Source organism: Anarrhichthys ocellatus, unplaced genomic scaffold, assembly GCF_004355925.1.
Source record: "Anarrhichthys ocellatus isolate YVR2014 unplaced genomic scaffold, GSC_Weel_1.0 scaffold114, whole genome shotgun sequence".
Lineage (NCBI taxonomy): Eukaryota > Metazoa > Chordata > Actinopteri > Perciformes > Anarhichadidae > Anarrhichthys > Anarrhichthys ocellatus.
This window is the reverse complement of record NW_022280144.1, coordinates 489,283-504,162: the sequence shown is the minus strand read 5'-3', so window position 1 is coordinate 504,162 and position 14,880 is coordinate 489,283. Positions and strand designations below refer to the sequence as shown.

The 14,880-nt window shown below is 43.5% G+C and overlaps 1 protein-coding gene across 1 annotated transcript in view; it reads left to right on the top strand.

Moving 5' to 3' along the window:
* Positions 1-14,258, top strand: part of skia (v-ski avian sarcoma viral oncogene homolog a) — a 73,010-nt gene extending 58,752 nt beyond the window's left edge. Inside the window, exons 2-7 of the mRNA XM_031876751.1 lie at positions 2,730-2,846; positions 5,186-5,301; positions 5,788-6,095; positions 6,221-6,549; positions 8,348-8,578; positions 10,579-14,258. Of these exons, the coding sequence (XP_031732611.1) occupies positions 2,730-2,846; positions 5,186-5,301; positions 5,788-6,095; positions 6,221-6,549; positions 8,348-8,578; positions 10,579-10,767 (1,290 nt within the window). The 3' untranslated portion in view covers positions 10,768-14,258. The remainder of the gene's footprint in view (positions 1-2,729; positions 2,847-5,185; positions 5,302-5,787; positions 6,096-6,220; positions 6,550-8,347; positions 8,579-10,578) is intronic.
* Positions 14,259-14,880: the final 622 nt, after the last annotated feature.

Sequence of the window (14,880 nt, the reverse complement as noted above, 5' to 3'; positions counted from 1 at the left end):
GTGTGTGTGTGTGTGTGTGTGTGTGTGTGTGTGTGTGTGTGTGTGTGGACTGAACTACAGGCACTAGCCTCTTGCCTCTGGCCCCGATATGTAGGACATATCTCTTCATCTCTCGATAACCCACAAGCTATCAGCCACAGTCAGGACTCTGTTCTACTGTAGCGTCTGTCTTTTTACTAGATAACACTATTCAAATAAATCTTCTTATTATAAATAGAAGCTTTTTTACCTTAAAGTGCACAGACATCTTAGTGACTCCTTAGCTACACACTGTGGATGACACAATGCAAACAATGCGTTGTGACCAGTGAAATATAGATACATGTCATTTATCTGGGATTTTTGGGGGTGTCTTGTGTTGTGATTTTTTGAACCATTATTTTGCTATTACACTACCAGTACTGCTCTAGTGATGGCTATATCAGTCAGTTGGTTGCTCCACCACTTTGGTCCAGACTGAAATGTTTTAGCAGCGATTGGATGAATTTGCATTCATTTTGGTATTAAATGTTCGCAGAGGATGACTCATCTCGGGCCACCATGAAAATTTCAACTTGCCACCTTTTTTTATCTTGACACGCTTTGAGTTAACTCGTCAGGGCTACGCCGCTGTCCTATTAATGCGTGTCAACTCGCCATGAAATCAGCAATTTAAAACGCCCGTGATTCTAATCCAATACATTTTTCGTCAAATTCAGTTAATATCTCACTGGATTGGCAAATCCCGGCTGCTATACTGTGACGTTTTTACTTGATAATACATCCAATAATTAAGGGGTTTGCAATGGACATAATTCATCATTGCTCTGAGATCAGGCTTTAACACATAGCTCTTTCTTACATCGTCTGGAGTTGTTCTACCGGAGCAGACAGAAAATAACGTTCTTGGTCATGGAAGCCCTCAGGTGTCGTTCTGGAAAGGCATTGAAAGTCATGGGGTTGTACATCAGGGCTGTGTTGCTGGAATGAGGACAGCTGCCACATCGGCAGACCTCAGCGGTATTTGTTCGTCTAGCCATGCTACTTTCCTGTGAGAGCAGCTCTGATTACGCATGTGGCATAGCATGACACACTGCCAACAGTATCTAACCCCATTACAAATGACCACCTGTTGACACCACGCAGGAGATGGAGTGTGTGTGTGTATATGTGTGTTTGCTTGCTGCACGCTGTTGATTCCTGGGGGAGATCCTCAGAGACAAACCACCACTAAGTGTACCAGTTATAAGTGAGTGAATACATCCCCTCTAGAAATACTGTTGGTTTGACAGAGCCAGCCCAGATATGTGACCTCCACTTCAACACATGACCTAAGAAAGAGTGAAGAACATGCAGAGAATAATTCCACGACGAAACACCTACTGATGTAAGAAGAAGAATAACTTTGTTTCAGTAGTCGGTAAAAAAACGATTTGATTTATATTCTGCATTACCGCCCACTTAAGACCCATACAAAGTAGTAGGACTCAAAGTTGGATAATTCATGTCCTGTGTTCAATCAATAATGCATCGGAATAGAGTGCAGGGATGAGTCCTAAAACCCGCAAATGAGTTCTCTCCTCTTGAAGTCAATGGGTCTTTGGTTAGACGTCTGAAATAAGGTCTGTGTTTAACACAAGCTTAAGAGAGTTTACCGTTGTGTTCTACGGTATATAAAATATGTCAGTAAATACCCCTCCTGTGAATTTAGAAGTTTTTACGTGTCTTAAAAAAGGCGGCTGCTAACGAGTGTCTAAATGAGACACCTAAAGGTCATCACGAGAACACGAGTCCTCCTTTAGCTTAGTGCTGGCTTACGTGACCAAGGTGAAGTCTGTTAGCTTTTTATTGTCTGATTGTATTCACGCTTCAGAAATCATGAAAGCGGTGTTCATTTGTGAAGATCTCGCTGAACAAAACTTCTAAGTATCAGAAACATTAAAAAAGTAATTGAAAAATCCCAATGGCTTTTTGTCGAGGGAACCAGTGCGATACCAACACACTGGTTGGCGTACAAAAATACGTCATCTTGCAGCACTCTATTGCTCTTCGTTTGTGTGTCAGTGTGTGCGTGTGGCAGCTAGTGACAGCCACAGCTTGGAGAGGCTGAGGTCATAACTAAGAAGCCAGCCTAACGGGGGACGAGAGACAAACCCTTACTTGTTTGTCTGTATGGATGTATCTGTGTGTGATAGACACACACACACACACACACACACACACACACTGCCCCAGTCACCTCTAACCTCCTCTCTTGGCTGCCCATGAGCAAACACACTTAGCTGTATTGGATTGTGTGTGTCAAAGTCGAAAAAAACACCTACATTTAAACACACACTCCTACTTCCAGCTATCAGACACCTCTGCTGGCACTCCCGCATCAGACATCCTTACACACACACACACACACACACACACACACACAGTCACACGCACACACAGTTATTGGCCTGGCTGACACTATCGGGTGCATTCTCAGTTCACTGACATTATAGTGAGACAGCCCTTAGCCAGCTGTTAAGACAACCTGTGCATTCACATCACTAGTAAAAAAAAATCAATTTGGGTGTGTTTGCACATTCAAACCTTTTTGAAGTAGTACAGCTATTCAGTACATATATCTGTTAACTGATTGTAGTCCTCATCATAACTTAAATGTACACATAATTTCTTTGGTGATGATTCCAAAATGTCTCCCTGAATGAAATACAACCAGTTTCTTAAAACCACTTTCCCTCCTTCTCTTCCAGACCTCCAATCCCATCCCGATCAAAAAGTCCAAATATGACGACTTTCCATCGCAAGTCCTGCTGGCGGACAAAGAGAAGCAGCACGACTGGCTCCAGTCCCTGTCCGCCTCCAATAAGGTTGGTGTTACGAAGCTCGGAGGGGGAGATGGTGATGATGATGAAGATAATGATGATGCATGGTGCATGAGATGAGGTGTCATGTAATATTATATAGAAGTTTTCGGATGAGGGTAGCTCTTAAATTTAGATTTGGCAAGCCATGCTAGCAAAGGGGGTAACTGTAGATGCCACGAGCCCCGCAGATTCACTTACTGAGACGGATAGAAGTAACACAGTATGATGGATGTCCCCTGTGAAGATCAATATTCCCCAAAAAATGTACACTGGAGATATGGTTCCAATGGAGGTATACTTAGAATGTCTTCAACTATTAATCTTCATACTGACCCCTCTCCAGTCACACACTCACTCTAGTCTCTACAGCACGATTACTTACCGTGGTATATTCACACCCTTTCAATCAATGGAATGGTCTCCATGAAAAGAACTGCAACCTAAAGCACTTTGTGACACTAATAAGTGACTCTTTATCACGAATAAGCCCTTGAAATATTCTACTGTCTAATTTTGCTTTTCTGGACCATACCCAAGGTAGAAAAGCAGTTCTGTGAACAAAACATTTCTAAGGCTGGGTTACACCAACAAGGATCAACTGAGGCCATGTCCACACTACTACGTTTCCATTTGAAAACACATATCTTCTGCTACGTTTACACTGAGCGGCCACATTACGCTCCCGAGGGCGGATACGTTTGAAAACTCCGGGGTTGCCTCTTCGTGTGGACGATCGTAAACGAATACGTTTGGAAACGATGACGCCCACACCGGCATTGGCTACTTGATTGGTTCTTAGCAGTCATGACGTGTCCTTCCCTGATTCGTCACACCTCTATCACGTGACCCTTTCCCGGAAGCTCACAAACAGCCTTGATTACCGATCGACTACCAGGTTAATTCAACATGGACAACTGATTACAGGCGTTGCTGACCTTGTTGTCTTTACTAGCAGCTGTTGTCCAGTTAAAGTCTGCATTATTATGGAGGAAGCAGCTGTTATTGGAGCGATTAGTGAGCGGCGTGACCAGCGGCGTTATCAGACCTACGGAGCGGCCGTCTGAAGTCACGTTAGAGACTTTGAGGAGGACGGTCACAAAACGGAGGACTTTCCTTTTCTTATTAATGCTAATTTTGTTCCGCCCAACTATTGTGAAGTCCACACACTAACTATAAAGGAACAAAACATGAATTGCTGTCCAGTACGACAGAGACTTCAGCCACCAGCAGAGCTACGAGTGAGAACAGAAACAATGAAACCGAGAGGGAACGAGTGACACGTGTGTTGACCACATTTATGGACCCATAATCTAATAAACCTTTATGTGTAAGTGTTAATATTAAAGTCAATTTGATGTGTGAGAGAGAGAGAGAGAGATAGACCCGCAGCGCTGTAACTAAGTCTGAAAAATAAAACTTCAAAAACTTTCCACGAAATGTGTCTGTTTGAGTTCATAGAGGTAGAGAAGTACCAAGCACTAACTTTCCTTATTACTGACTACTTTATTACATGTATATTACTCGTACTCGTCGTATTTTTTTAAACTTAGCAACCAATCTACTTCCTGTTTACACTGGCACCCACCATCATGCCCAGTGTACGTGAATAGTCACGTGATATTCATTTTCAGGCGTTGTAGTCTAGACGGAGATCATTTCGAAAATGATGCTGAAATGCCGTGTGGACGGAGACGATTTGGTTTTAAAACTCTGTTTTAAAACGAAAACATATTAGTGTGGATGTAGCCTTAGTCTAAGGGTAGTTCTAATCAGACTTCAGCAGAACTAGGTTTAAAATGGGTAAATCCAGATGTAAGATTAAGCAGAGCTCTGTTGCACAATTAAAAACGAATTCAAGAAAAGTTTATACCAACATTATATTAAATGTAATCAATTTGGAGATGCTTGCTTACCCAAATTTAAAAAATTAAAAATATAAATAAAAAGGGCTTGGTATCAAACCCTCAACAGTTCCCCACATGGTGTATGTTGCACAAAGTATCAGAGCTGTCAGGTACTGTAAAGTAAGCATAAATGTCTTATTAGATTCGTAATATTGTTAACATATTCTTAGATAAAATGTTTCCCTGATATAAATTGCTGTCATCTAATTTTACTTTTTTAGAAATAGATTTAGAGATGTTGCTTCTTTTGTTAAAGGAAAAAGTAATTTGTAAAAAAGCATGTTAATGTTTGTCAGAGTCAGGTATCATATGGGCAATAGCATCCCAACATGTAAAGCCATATCCATCCCGAACACAACTGTTACTGAGAGCCCTGGCTCTATCATTACTGAATGCAATTTCTTGTGATTTAAAGTACTATCACTGTCATTTTTTCAGGGGCTTAACTGCATTCAGCCCAGACAGAGGCCTTCAGCTTTCAGACCCTGGTCCCCCCACGTCTCTGCTGGTGACAAGGAACCATCCAGTCACCCCCTGGCCCTGCTGAGAGACAGGTGAGCCCAGCACGGCGTTGGACAACCGGGTCCACAATGGGCCGAGCTGCTCATAGATCACAAACAATGTAATATCTGGACTTGAGAGAAGCTGTTTTGTTCAGCTGGATCTGATGAGCTCCCAGCATGCTCTCTCACTTGTCTGGGTGGGCTGGTGTCAGAGGGGTCAAGTCTGACTATGCCACAGCCTCCCACACTCCACCATTCACACACACTCATGCTGTGGACACCCACTTGGCACGGCGCTGCCAGTGCAGGCTGCACCATTTCACTCTTGATCTGCCCAGTTTCTCATGAAGTGGGAGGAAAGAGCTGCAGGCACTTTATTAGAATGTTTCTCTTCCCTGGTTGGCTCAGGCAGCTCAAATCAGACCATACCATCTGGTACTGGCACAACTCAGCTGTTCTTAATGAAGTAACCTTGATTTATGTTATTGTACATAACCATCAAGAGACATAAAGTTAAAGTGTCTGGTGTCTTTTTAGCTTCTACAACTACAAGAGCATGGAGAAAGCTGTGGCCCCCAATGTCGCCCTGGCACCACTGGCCCTGGGGAAGGTGGATCCCATGTCCCCGTCGGTACCCAGCACCTCCCATCCAAGTGGGGGCGAACCCCCAGGCGAGGGTGCCAACTCCAGGCCTCGCAAGAGGAGAGCCACAGAGGACCTCCAGCCTCCGGGGCCAGAGGCCCCCTGCCCTCCGTCCTCAGCTGCCAGCAAGCCACCGGCACCACTGGTGCCTCAGGACGACAGGGACTCTGAGGTGGAGATCGAAGTGGAGAGCCGCGACGAATGTAAGCAAAAAACTCAATACCATCAACTAGATGTTTTTTTGTTATGGGGCTCAGCCAGATTAGAGTCCTGACCACCGGAAAGATGTCAGTTCATTCCTCTCTCTTACTCTGGTCTCTCCCAACAGTCACTTCGTCCCTGTCCTCCCTGTCGTCACCATCCTTCACCTCCTCCAGCAGCTCAGCCAAGGACCTGAGCTCGCCCGGTGTCCAAGGGCCCATCTGCACCGTCATGTCGGTCGAGGGCACCGCACCGGCAGCCGCACCCGCCGCCCCCGCCGTGACCCCGTCAGAGCTGGGACTGGAGTCAGAGCTGGAGAGCCTGAGGCAGGCTCTGGACAGCGGACTGGACTCCAAAGAGTCAAAGGAGAAGTTTCTGCACGAGATTGTTAGGATGAGGGTGAAGCAGGAGGAGAAGTTGGGATCGGCCTTGCAGGCCAAACGCAGCCTCCAGCAGGTAGGGCTTCGCTCATATACGACGTGTATCAGAAATATGTTCGTCCCTCATCTTTCCCCGTGTCAATTGACAACAGTTTGAAATGTGTGCATTCAGTAAACAGATAGAACTGAGACGTGTTTAGTCCGGCTCAGCACAAAGACTGGAATACAACCTCCAACAACTCTAAAGCCAGAGAGCCACAGCGCTGTAGACTGAAACCTGTACTCTCATCAGGTCATCAACTTCCTCTGAACTGGTTTGACACTTAAACCTTTATTCAAGTTACGTCATGGATTCGGAGACATCTCTGCATATCAAAATGACTCAGCTTTTGGAAAATAAAAATATGAACACTATTCAGATTTGAAAGAATAACGCTGTCATCGTGTAGCGCTGTCATTTTAACAGTTGAAGGGAAAGTATTAAGTATGAAGTATTTGTGATGGACTTGGACTCGTCTGGACTTTGCTTGGAATTGTTTTCTTGATTAACTTGAGACTTTATTTTAGGCTTGACTTGGACTCGTCTTTATTGAATTGAATCTTTGGTTGAACATAAACTTTTGAGACCTGACTTGCATTCAGCCCAGACGTTTTTAAAACAGCTCTCCCAAGAAAACTATGAAGGGATTTGGAATGCATTTGAAATGTTCATACCTTATATAGGAGCAAACTGCTTCCCCTAAACCCCCCTCTGTGTCATTTAAGGCCACCCCGGTGATAAAGTCTCTCTATTCTCACACTGATGTGCTACACACACATAGTATGTGACTTCATTGTAGTGAATGCACCGTGCTTTGTATCTCTGTTGGCTGAGAAACAGGGATTTCCCAGCCCTAGCTGGCAGCTCATAACAAACTTTAAGCTTCTCCCTGCGTTCTTCAAATCAGACGAGACAGAAAGTTTTCAAAGTTGGCACAAATTACTTGAGCTTAGGCATCAAAATGCAGAAGTGGATTTGAAAGTCATTATCACTGTCAGCAAAGCTTAGCGTGAGTTGGCAAGTGATAACAATGAGAGCGGATGTTGCTGCAAAGGGAAAGGCCAGACTTCCATTTTTATTTTTGGTCTTGGACCGAGAACAAGAAAATGCCGACGAAGGAGTCTGTGTGGGTGAGCGGCATAAAATGCCTCCTAAACTGAGAAAAGGCAATTCCAAATGGACGGCATTCCACTTTCACTTTCCATCAGTGTTCAGAGGCGAGGCAACATACATCCAACCGACCTACAGGCTGAACCAAAAGCAGTCTGACTTTAAAAAAGCACTGGTGGAGTCCCTGCTGTGATTAGCTGAACTAACCCTGATGGCGTTGAACGAGTGCATATGTAAAGCCTCTGATGTGTAAAGGGTGTGATGGGGATTTGCACTTTTTTGTAGGACCAACAAAGCTTGATAACAGACACGTTTGTACTGCTAAGTTCTCATGAGAAGGCTGTGGATGTGCCACACACACGCACACACACGCACATGTTCTTCCAGTGATTCAGAGGAAGGAAGCCTCACTTCTGTCAGCCCACGCTTTGCCCTAACCCCTGACATGGCTCAATGTAAACACTGACATGGACACTGCAGCCTCCTGTAACACGGTACAGCTCTCGGGTGTCAACAGCCCAGAAACAAAGCAAAACAGCCATGTGACACACATCCACCGGCATTCACATTGGTGGCTTCAGCATCGGGGGACACTGAATTTTCTCAATAATTCAATCAAATTATGTAAAAAATAAAAGAAGGAATAAAGCTAATTTCCTAAGTGATTAGTTGCATACTCATTGTATAAACCCCAGAGAGACAATCTGCAATCTCTTCTTCCCAGGAGCTGGAGTTCTTGAGGGTGGCCAAGAAGGAGAAACTGCGGGAGGCGACCGAGGCAAAGCGAAACCTGAGGAAGGAAATTGAGCGCCTGCGAGCCGAGAGCGAGAAGAAGATGAAGGAAGCCAACGAGTCGCGGGTCCGCCTGAAGCGGGAGCTGGAGCAGGCCCGGCAGCTGAGAGTGTGCGATAAAGGCTGCGAGGCCGGGCGTCTTCGTGCAAAGTACTCGGCACAGGTCAGTCAGCTCGCACGTCGCTGTCCAAAGAATCTGTCGATTCAATAATAAAGTAATGAAGATGAGATGAAACTTTTATACGCACTTGATGATTCGTTTAAGGGACATGGTGCATGGGTTGAACTGAATGTAGACAGATGTCTAATGTGCAGATTGTCTAGACCATTATGTCAACACCCTCAGAGTAATTGCAGTGTTTCAAAGTTTTACTGTCTCAAATACTCTCAAGGTCAGCGAAGGAGAAGGCAAGGGAAAAAGAGACGTTTCCTCTTCCCCACTCAAAAATAAATGGGTGTAGCCTCAAGTGCACAGACGAAGGATACACCCCCCCCTCCCCCCCCTGAAAGGAAACAGGAAGAGACATTGACTTCCCTCAGGCACCATGGGAAATGCAGATTAGACAAAACAAGAGGGAGGTTACGCTCTCAAGCTGCGTCTGCATACCTCCTCTGCAGAGACCGCGGCCGTCTTTGGAAGGCCGTCATTAAGACGTTCAATTCAATTGCGACGTGCAGCCTTGGCTCAGGACAGGAAGAGAGAGCTGAGGCTCTCAGCGGTATCTTTGTGCTCTCAAACGCCACATTCCTAAAGAGACCACCTGTTTCTAAACGTCAGCTTGATACAAGAGACTGTGTTGAAATATCAGCAAAATCTAGGAACTCTTATTTCATGACGAGGTTTCTGAGAGCAGTCATTTTGACTCAAATCAAATAAACTAAAATTAGGAAGCCGATCTGCCACTGCAGCAAGATCATTTTACTGGAAACATCCAGATTGCTGAAACGTAAGGTTTGTTCACCAGCTCGTGGCCGTACCCATTCCCAAAATATCTGCCAGAGAAGCAGTTCCCAACCACTTAATATGGAATTATTTACATATGAAAAAATGCCTCTTTATGCTTCACTCCAGCTAGGTTTCATATTAGGATGCTCAAAATCCCCCTCAATCAGAAGAGTTAAGACAGCCAAGAAGTCTCGAAGGGCTTAAAAAGACTGCTGAAAAGAGGTCTACATTAAGGCAAAGGACCAGAATGCCTTGGGAGTGCAGTTCCCTACCTCTCTTCAGCCCTAAAGAAAGGGCACCACCCTGATTGGCCAAGAGGGGAAATGCACCAAGCTGCTCTCACTTGTTAATTAGGAGCCGCTCCCCTCACCCTGCTCAACAGGGGATCTGAGACGATCCTTCAGCTCATTCAGCTAAACCAATTGGGAAAAGGGAAATGACAGCAAGTACCAAAGAATGAGGGACTGCTACCAGGTTGCCATTAAAACAAGAGTAAAGTGATCATATTGTGATCACAGGATTGCATTCTGGGTTTCATTGTTGCCATGGAATTCCTGGAACCTGTTTCAGTCTTTGATCATTTATTTGGCAATTCAGAAATTCACTTATCAGACATATTAGAATGTATCCAACGTCTTGTTTCACGCATTATACGGTGAGGTTTAAGCCTAAATAGCACAAGTTTATGACGCCCGGAGGGGCCCCGGACAAATCCTCTCGCACGGCTAATGCAGCCGCCGCAACCTCGGCTTTTCTCCGCTGCAATTCTTCAGCCGTGTACCCCTGGATACCCAGAGGTGGAGGCTAGAAAGCCAAGTTAAAACAGCCTGTAGTTCTTCCTCGCTTCCAACTACTTCACCGTCTCGTCAAATGATGGTGCTGGACGCAGGAAGAGCAACAGATTTTGCAGCAGGAGAGCTCTTTCTAGGTCAATAAGGCACAATGAGGAATTTATTGCTTCAATCGACTACATTTACCATCCACATAAAAGATGGGGAATATTCCCCTTTACATTTGGGATCTAAAAGGTAGTTAAGGGCTGGAGTTGGAACATTGGTGTCTAGAACAGGGTGATGGGGCCACATCGTGTAAACATGCATATGAAATAGCCGCGTAAGCAGCAGTCTATGTAAACAGCTCAGTTAAGAATAGGTATCATGATCAATGGTTGCACCATGACGTGTAGTCACATCTGCTTCCTGCCATGTGTTTTCCAGATCGAGGACCTCCAGATGAAACTGCAGCACGCCGAGACGGACCGCGAGCAGCTCCGAGCCGACCTGCTGCATGAGCGGGAGGCCAGGGAGCACCTGGAGAGGGTGGTGAAAGAGCTACAGCATCAACTCTGGCCCAAATCCCACAGTGACAAGGAGGGGGCGCCCAAGGACACGCCAGCCGACAACTAATCCAGCAGCCAACCTCGCCGCCAACCATTTGCCCAGCCCCCCCCATCACCACAATCCCTAACATCCTCTGCCCAAATCAGACCATAAACACACCCAGCCACCAGCCGGCCACATCGCACCACTGTCCATCCCGCTCGCCCTCCAGAACGCAATGATGAAAGACTCTCGATCAGAGAGAAGAAACAAGGACCTGTCTCCTCATCCATGAAAAGTCAAGTGAGCGGTTTCCTTGGACTGGAAATGGCAAAGTACAATGCTGCATCAAGGAAACAGGTGTTTCTAAATCAAGCACTGACTCGCACCTTCCAAACTCACAGAACTACACGAATGAAAGAAAAGCAGCACAACATGTGATTGTGCCTGACAAGAAAATGAGGTGAGACTTTGGGACAGACGTCTGTGATAATAAATGCTGAGAGATGATCATATTATATTGGAGTTTTACAGATGTTGAGAGGTGTTACAGAGGTGCGTCCAGGAAGGCGGGGACTCACGCTCAGCCCACACTTCCCCAAAAAGTCTCTGCCACCGTCCCTTGCCATGACGAAGATAATGGAGGATTTGGAAGACATTCTAAGCTATTTAAGAGACTACATAGCGAAATGTAAAGACAGAAAGGACAGTTTCTTTATCTCTCTGTGCTATTGAAGTTTGAAAAATATAAAAGATAGAAATGAATCAGAAGATGAACAAAACAAGCAAATGAACTTCCCACAGTGCCACCGTGGTTTTGTCGGGTTTTTTTCAGGAAGCCATCCCAGTCCACTGAGGGGGAAAGCATTGAGTTCAAAGTTCAAGCGACCCGTCTTTTCCTCCCATTGTTGTTTTTTAAAATCATATATTTCTCCGAGCAGTGGGTGGGCTTGTATTTGGGCTGATATTTTTCTCTGGGTTGGGAATTGGAAATAAAAACATGCTGTGTTAAAGGCACCTTTCTAGAGAGCACTTGTTTTGGATGATCGATACCAATATCCGACAGTCTCAGTGTTGCTCCACTAAGTCACACACTGGTTGCCGTTTGATATTTTAAGCATTTGGGTCAAAACCCTGAAGTGTGTATCTTGTAAAGATAAAATACTCCAGATGTGAGCGGGGCCTTGTTTTCTGGTCTTGTAACGCTCGAGTGATGAAAGCCGGCATGTTTTTTTACTCCAACTGACATCAGACACCATCATCTATGACATCATAGTGGGCTGGATGGGGCGCCCTTGGCAAGAACCGCAAAATGTTCATTTTAATTAAATTAAGGTATGTAAATATAAATGTATGTTTTGTTTCTTTTGACTTTACAATAATGAATCGCACTTTGTCATAACGAGATACTGTTATAATGCATTGTACTCCCACTATTGTCTTCAATCTTACTTTGAAAACATCATCGTATACATGACTGCTACCATATAAATCCAGTAAGCATTTTGTTGATAATACTGTTGTTCTGTTTCCTTAAAGGCAAAGTCTTGTAAATAAACGGAAAGAAAAGAAGGCTCTGCCTGTTGCTTGCTGATGCAGTCTGGGATTGTTGGAAAGTTTCTCCCGCTTTTGTAATATTATTGACACAAATGTCGCTCGAGCACCCGGTTACGACTCCCAAACAATTTGGCAAAACTTAATTAACAGCATGCGTCACATGTTGGAAGAATAAAATCCGATTTTATTCTGGAGGCCGTCACACAGTGGGTACAATGCAATCACAATGTACATTGTGTTAAATGCTACATTTCCTTTTTGGTTGTTGATGTTGTTTTTAAACGTGGAGATATTTTATTGCTTGTCTGTTATGTTCACTTTTTTTTCCAATTGAAAACTCATATTTTCTTTATGCATGAAATTTGAGTTTGCCATACATATAGTCAGTTATTGGGCATTGATGCTGTACATGTAAAGGTTTTATTGTGTTATGCAATTTAAAGCAATTTGTCTTATTTAGAAGATGAAAAAGGTAATAAAAAAAAACAACACACAGTATATTGCTCTTAAGAAAAACAAACTTCACACTTGCAAAAAAAACAAAAGACGACAAAAAAAAAGAAGAAGAAGAAGAAGAAGAAAAAAAAAAGTTGATGCAATGCTGGACAACCTTAAGTGCCTGGACATGGGCCAAAGGTTTCCAGAGTAGGAAAACTGATGACAAAGCTGTCGGGGCTGGGCCTCTCATCAACTTCCTGTTTGCAGGTTTCAAATTAAAAGCCCCTCCCTCGCTCAGCAGCTCTTTTTATCAGTATTCTTAAAACCAACCAGTTTACAAACTTTGTGTTGAACAAATGCTAGAAGCTTGAGGATTGTTTTTCCCTGAATGAGTGCTTTATTTTCTTCATCTGAAATCAATGATATGCATGTTCAAACAATTTTTATAGAAGATCTTGAAAAGCCACTTGCTTCGGCGAATTGTTACTTTGGGTTGTATATAGAGACTGTCGAGGATAATAAAGAGGGCATTACGTTAAAAGCCCTTTTCTTACCTAACATTATTGATGTTGCTCAGAGATCGACACTGCGTCTGCGACTTTGGCAGACCTACAATTGGTACATTTTGTAGTTGTTTTTACACTCAAAAGAGTTGATAGCCTATGTGTAGTTTACTTTACTCATGGTTTTCTACAAAAGAAGGGAGACAATAACGACATCGGCTCTTCACTCTCCCACGCAAAACGTAAAAAAGCAGTTTAACAGCGTCTTGTTTTCTAAAGGACAACCGTTTTGCTAAATAATGGACAGTAAAGCAGCAATAACAGTCCATATTAATAGACAAATAACTAGCCAGTGTGAAGATTTGAATAAGAATTTACAAATGTAAATATTTTTTTCATTTATAATATTGTATAATATATGTACATGGTGTTTCCTTTTTCAAAAAGAAATCTTTTCTTACAATAGCTGTCTTGTTTTTTTTGTTTGGGTTTTTTAAAAATTTGATTTGTGTTTTAACTGAACAGCAGTGCGTAAGAGACTATTCCCTACATACACATTTTAATCCATTTCTTTTTCTTTTTTTTTTACTGTAGAGTCTTTATATTGAATGACTTTTTTCACCAGTTCATATATATTTTTAACAGTATGTTGAGTATCAGATAGCAGGCCTACCGTATGGGTCACACACGACTACGCCACCTTGCAGATTGTTTCCCCCTCATCCTCATGTATCTTTTTAGCCCTGTGCTGCTGCTAATACTATACAAACCTTACAATTCTAGAACTATTTTTATGTAAGAGGTAAATGTAAGCTTTTCCATTCATTAATGCCACATATACAGTATGAAAAAAAGCTTAGCTTCTTCATCTATCCTCCTTGTTTCCCTCATCCTTTCACGCCTTTTTCCTCATCCCTCCTTCAGCAACACCCTTCCTCTTCTCTCACGACACGGACTATATTGTAAAGTAAAGGACTTTATGAGATTATGTTTGAAAATAGCTCTGCTTATATACTACAGTGACTGAATGTACAGTGTATAGATGCATTACCAGAAATAAAGTTGTTTGTCCAGATTGAATGACCCAGTTTCTTATTTGTGCTGCCTGTTTGGTTAACAATAAAATATATAACAATATCCTTTAAATATGGCAGACTGTGTGCCTTACTGATGAATTCAGGTCAGTCTGTTGAAATGAAATATTTGTTGTCCAAGGAGGGGATCTTGTCCTGATGTCAGGATTTCAGAATCAGAGAGACATACTTCATTTCTTCTCAACCATGAGGTCTGGACTATCAAAGGGATCTCAACAGTAACAATACTGTGTTTCTGCTACAAAAAGGTTAGTGTTCAAAAAGGTTCTCCAGTCCTTGCTTCATTCTTGTGAAATGCAGCCCAGTAAAAAGGAAGGGAAAGGTCTTCTTAAAGGGACAGTGTGTCACTCCTTTCATTCCAAGACTGTGGAAACCTGAGCCACCGAGTGCAAAACTGTTAAAGCCGTTGGCTTCACTCAGAGGCCATCTTTACCATAATAACACACTTAAGGAGCAACGTAAGTCAGACGGCAGTTTAGCTGCGGTTTAGCAATCAGCGGCTCATTTATCGCAGTTTCACAAGCATGTCGGAGAACGTCGGTGGCCTTCAGGTAACGTAGGCTCAATCACTGGAACCAGTGTTTGGTTTGTTCCTTCTGGCCCACTGT